At 41.3% G+C, this 6,000-nt stretch overlaps 1 protein-coding gene across 1 annotated transcript in view; it reads right to left on the minus strand.

The window, feature by feature from the left end:
• LOC109483570 (tyrosine-protein phosphatase Lar-like) overlaps positions 1-6,000 on the minus strand; it is a 71,438-nt gene that overhangs the window by 41,920 nt on the left and 23,518 nt on the right. The window contains 1 exon segment of the mRNA XM_019786606.1: positions 1,105-1,287. Within this exon segment, the coding sequence (XP_019642165.1) occupies positions 1,105-1,287 (183 nt within the window).

The following is a 6,000-nucleotide window of genomic DNA, read 5'->3' on the forward strand; positions in this document are numbered from 1 at the left end:
AGAATTTACCGTCCGGGAGTTGATTGCCGTCTGAGGTCCACCGTGAATATGGATTTTGTACCAAGTACCCTTTTCGATCGACGTACGTAGTAGGTATGACGAAAGTTTCCATTAGCGAGATGTCAAAAACAGAACACGTGAAACATGTGTTATCAGTCTGTGATCAGAACCATAATTCTCCTAACAGTTAACTATTGACTGGTGGAGGAGGCAGTGATGAGAACTTGTGGATTGATCATCTGTGTGCAAGTCTGAGTGGACCAGCACTACTTTGCGTCAAGCAATTTGACTTGCAATTTTTCTAGTCCTAAAAAAATACAGTAACTGATGACTGCTTCATATTCTTCAGAAAGTCAGAATAAAATGAAAATCTACATTTTTGTAAGCAGTATTAAGTCAAAAAGGTTTGAACATTGAGCATGTCAATTTGTATGTTAGTCTGTCAGGAGAAGTATGGGAATTGTGTGAACAACTAAACTCGTTAAAAGGTAACTACACAAATTAGTGGCATGCAGTCGGACACAAGGTGGCAATACGCGACGATGAAACGCTCACGAACACCACACGACTCAGAGCAGCAGAGACACGTACGTGTACATTTGGCGACAAATACGACAGATACACACTTTTGTGTTTACAACTACGTAAAGCTGCGTCGCTCTCCTAAATACAACGGGGTGGAAAATAGTTAGAGCGTTAAAGTTAAAGTTTCCTGATAGCACCTGAAAAACAATGGACGAATGATCATGGCTGCTCTAGGACAGACAGCAGCTTATATTTAACATCAAGCAGAGAAGCACAGGTTAAAAAAAACTACTACTGTACTACTAGTTGTATGGACAAATAACAAAAATTTCTTGACGCATTTTATTCAATGCCAACTAAAATACAGTAATAATGCATTACCCAACCAAGATGTTTATGGAAAACTTACAGTTACAAATTCAAGTTACTTTCCAGTTCAATTTCTTCTTTACCAGTTTTGGCCATAAAAAAGATACTTAAAATTAACAAAGGAGCTATAACAGAATAAGAACGGTCCATTACGAAAACTATTTCTCTAGAACGAGTTACAAGATTTATTTTTCTGGTTTTGTTGCTTACCTGAGTCGATAAGGCGAATGCGTGGGTCGCTCATGTCCACCGGGGTCATGTCCTTGAACCAGGTGATTTCAGGGTCGGGGTTCCCGCTGGCGCTGCACAGCAGTGTGGCCATGCGACCTTTCTCCACGACCTTCAGCTGGGGGTCGCGCGTGATGACCGGGAAACCAGGGGGCAGTCTGTCCTCTGTACAACACAAGAAGAAACAGAAAATGTTGGTTAGAATAATTTTTGGTCATAATTGTTATCAACATCAACAACGAATATCTTTCAATGCTATTTGACTTTTATTCTCCTCTCATTTTGCCAAGAAAGAAGACAGAAAACATCTGTTAGGAGGGAAAGAATCTTTTCATTTTGTTTCATTTCTTTGACTATAAAATACATACAGCCAGTGCTGATGACCAACTAGTCAATAGCTAGCAAATACAAGGGGCTATCCCTATTGACAACTACAAAAGTAGAGAAAAGGATTATTCACGAACATCTATTAATAAACCAGGTTGTTCTCTCATTCACCTATCTTATCAGATATTGAAGCACCAAGAAACAATATGTTTCATTAGCACAGCCCTGTCTCTGACACATCAACCCTTATTTCCTTAAAAGGAACCCAGAACCACTCAGCGGCTGCTATCAGCTTCTGTCGCCTGAAGCTCCAATTTTGGGCCTTATCAAAGGGAAGTACACCTGTTTCAACATCCACATTATCTCATCAACATCTCGCAAGGAAAAACTTTTCCTCGACTTCCTTGCGTCATACCTGGAGAATAATTACAGTCATTTCAACTCCTTTGCAATTCATGAGTAACTCGAATTTTCCAGCTGAAGTTTATCTCATTTTGCGATCAGTTTTTCAGTAACCAGAGGCTGGTACAAGTTTTAGCCGTTGTTAACTTTGCGTTTCAGGTTTCTGTGTACGAACGCGATGGTCTGGGCATCTTTAGACACTCCATAACTCGGAGAATAATTACTGTCATTTTAACTCCTTTGCAATTCATGAGTAACTCGTGAGTTTTCTGGTAGAATTTTATCTGATTTTGCGATCTGTTCTTCGGCAACCAGAGGCTGGTACAAGTTTTAGCCGTTGTTAACTTTGCGTTTCAGGTTTCTGTGTACGAACGCGATGGTCTGGGTAGCTTTAGACACTCCATAATCCGGGTAATTATGAGGTTTATGTCTGGTCAGCATCACTTGCCATAAACCGATAACTTCGGCGAGTACAAACAATTATCAACATGAAAGCCCTGCCTTCTTCCACTATTTACAACGCACAACCTGTGGCTGGTTTCTGTCATTGAAAAGTGAGAGAGAGAGAGAGAGAGAGAGAGAGAGAGAGAGAGAGAGAGAGAGAGAGAGAGAGGAAGAGAGAGTAAGAGAGAGGGCCTGCAAGGGGAGGTAGTGATTACGAATTACGCAAAATTTTCGCCGCCTATTACGAATTACGTTAAAGTCTCAGAGCTGATTACGACTTTACGATTTGTGGCTAATGTCCAATTACGAATTACGTTGATTTTTGCGGAGGCTGCCTACAAATTACGAAGTCTACAACGGCCTGATTACGCCTTACGAAAAAGGGCTTGCAGGCCCTCTAAGAGAGAGAGAGAGTTGCAGAAGAGTCTGGCTTTCTCTGTACCAACTTTATTTGGATGATAGGGTGGCAGTTTTTATTGCTGGACCAATGCAATGACTAGCACTGTCAATTGAGGTTAGAGTTTAGACACCAAGGTAATGAGATTAAGGTAAAGACAACTGTTACTCTGAAGCGAAGATTTTGAAAATCTACCCAATTGCTTAGAGTAGCAGGTTCTCGTGCAAAAATGACCCAGCAGTTCAACCAAAGACAGGGGTGACCACACTTCAGTAAAATCTTTACGTGTCTATGTTTTTGTTTTACATTTCTAAGTTTTGACCGAGGTGACCAAGGCTATACCATCAGCCTATTGAAGTGGAAGTCACAACAAACTCAAAGAACCCTTCAGGAGAAAAGCGGGCTTGGAACCCTCAACCCCTGATCCCGTTCTTTGTACATGCACTGTTTCTGGAGTGTGGGAAAGGTGGAATCCATCAAGAAACATGTACCGTCAACAACCCAGGCCAAGGCTCCCTAGGTGCTCAAATAACTGTTTCCAAGACCCAAATCTCTAACAGAACCCCCCAAAAGGACTGGACAACTTTTCCAGACAGAACAGGACACCAGGAGAGGAGAAACACGACCCGTTTCTTAATGTTTTAAGCTTGTTTCATCAAAACTTGCCACTCTCATGACACAGTTTCTGGATAATCCCGTCCAGATGGAATTCTTTCCTGATCCGACCCTTGACCTTCGTCTCAAGTTGACGCTTTCCCATCTTGAGGTTTAAAAGTTGTACCACGTTTAACTTTTCAGAACATTTAGTCAAGGAGGAAAGGGATAAAATATTTTGCCTATCTAATATTTTCCCCTAAACCTCTACTTCTTTACCATCTTTCAGTGACCTATTTTTCACATTTCTCATTAAGTTTTTTTCTATGAAAAAAAAGTAGGTACACCCCTGAAATATGTCTGAATGGAATGACCCAGATAAGAGTGATTTGGTCCAACAGCTGTTTCATCTGGGGTCGAGACTTATTTTATTTCCTGTAAATTTTGTCCAATTAAGACCCATACAAAGGTCCAACCACTAATGTCTTACAGGTTCAACATTTTAGAAAGTTTTCATCAACAGAACAAGAGGATAACTCATTTTCACAAAATTTTCTGAGAAAACATTACTTTTCAACATCAAATTTGTGCATTAACTCATGTTTATCACTAATAAGATACATATTCAATTGTTTTTTTGTGAGAATTTTGAAAGAAAAACATTTGAATCTGATCATTCCTCATACATTGTACATGTATGTTTTGTAGGTGAGCGACATTTTGAAGGTCTCTACTTGTGTGCCTTATTTGCAAGTCAACTAAAGCAGCTCCTGTAAAGCAAATGGTACTCTTGTCATTACACAAGTCTCCGGTGAATACGAACAGATTGCCAAGATACTCTAATCAGATTTCTCCTGATTCCTGCAGGACCCTAAAACCCACATTTGTCCAGATTATGTCCAGATTATCCTCAGGTTTTCAAACCTTTCCACGGCGGTGATTTTATTTGGCCTTTCTTGTCAATTCCTCTCCGGCCGGTCATCCGTTTGGGTTCCATTAAGGAGAAGAAACGCCACGAGGGTGAATCCTAACAAGGTTTTGCTGTTTGCCCGAAAATGAAGACAGCTTTGGGGGGTTTTCAATCAGGATCTGGGAGGATTTCGATACCGTGGCAGGTAACATACTGTGTTTGCTTGTACCTGGGAGGTATAGATGTCCCACTGAGTGATGATGGCATTAAGGAAAGGCTGTTTTTATGAGCTCCAAGTCATTTTCTCCCTCGTAGGTGTATCTGTCTTTTTGATTGATGTCTATATTAAGGAGAGACACGCTTTTACGAGCTTAGAACTGTATCTATGAATATGAGACTATTCATTATGAAACTTATGACTTAGAATGTTAGATAACACATAAAACAAAGCTTGTGGCTAAGATATAAATACTGTGCAAGTCATTGCATTATAGCTACGTGTAGACATATAAATCTGTATGCCAAAATGCAAACAATTTTTTTTCCCTTTAGGCACATATGAATGTGCTCTGCAAGTGCATTTGCTCATTATACATCATTATATATAAGTTACTACAAAGTATACTGCAGGGATCGAAATTCATTTTTTGGATTAGGTGCACTGGTGCACCTAACCAAAAAAATTAGGTGCACCAAAAAATTTTTGGGTGCACCACATATTTCCAGTAGTACATTAATAAGTAAAATATTACTAATATCAAATTAACAACATCACTGCTCCTCTTTAGCTATCTAACCAACCTTACTGCTCCTCTTCAGACTCAGAGCTTGAAACATCTCTGTTTTGGCATCTTCTAGGCCCATAGGGGGTGGTGTTAGGTCTCCTTCTGCCACCCTCCCACCACAAGGTGACTGCCGGGAGGGGGTCAAACGTGTCCAAGGACTGAGGACTTAACGAGATCGTCATGAGACTTGTCAAGCTGTTGGATTCCAGTCGGGCACGCCAGTCAGTTTTGATTCTGTTCATGAGAGAAAATGATCTCTCGCACTGCGCCGTATGAATAGGAATGACAAGGGAAAGCCTCAGCAGAGTGAAGATGTTCCTGTAATCACTGTCTGCCTCCTCTCTTCTCATGAAGCGCATCCAAAACTCACTGAAACTGGGAGCTCTTCTTGCTTGTGACAGCTGGTTCCTGCAAACCTCTTTCAACTCGCTCCACTCCCTTAAGCAGCTCTCAAGGTCAACGCCTTTCAGTTCAACTGGATGTTGAAAGTGCTGATAGATGGTCCTAATGTCATCGTCTCCAAAGTCATCATCTGGGTCATCATCATCATCCTGTGGCCAAGTTGAAAACTGGAAAACCCTTCTGGCTGCACTGAACACCCTGTGACTCAGCAAGACGTCAAACCTACGACCAAGATGATGTGATGTTGCATTGATAATCTGTTGACAGTCCTTCATCACTTCTTCCCTCTGTGAAGCAAGACCTCCAGGTCGTCCACGTTGTGGTCTGCCTGCCTGCAGTGGGATTCCCTTCCACAGCACAACCCCGTCTCTTTCTTCCATGCCTTCAGAGAAGATCCTGGACAATTTCTCTGGTCGGGACAGTTTGTTCAATGTTTTGACAACATTTTCAACTCTTCTATACACTGTTTCCAGCGTACTGCTGTTGTCCTGGAAAACTTTTGACAGGGATGACATGAGCTGTAGGTATTGTGACAGGAACAAAAGGAACAATACAAACTTGATAGACTTCACACCTTGTAGAATCCCATTCGCTTTTTCCCTGCTGTCCTTGCTGCC

This window comes from Branchiostoma belcheri, unplaced genomic scaffold (assembly GCF_001625305.1).
Source record: "Branchiostoma belcheri isolate BF01 breed outbred unplaced genomic scaffold, Haploidv18h27 scaffold65, whole genome shotgun sequence".
NCBI lineage: Eukaryota > Metazoa > Chordata > Leptocardii > Amphioxiformes > Branchiostomatidae > Branchiostoma > Branchiostoma belcheri.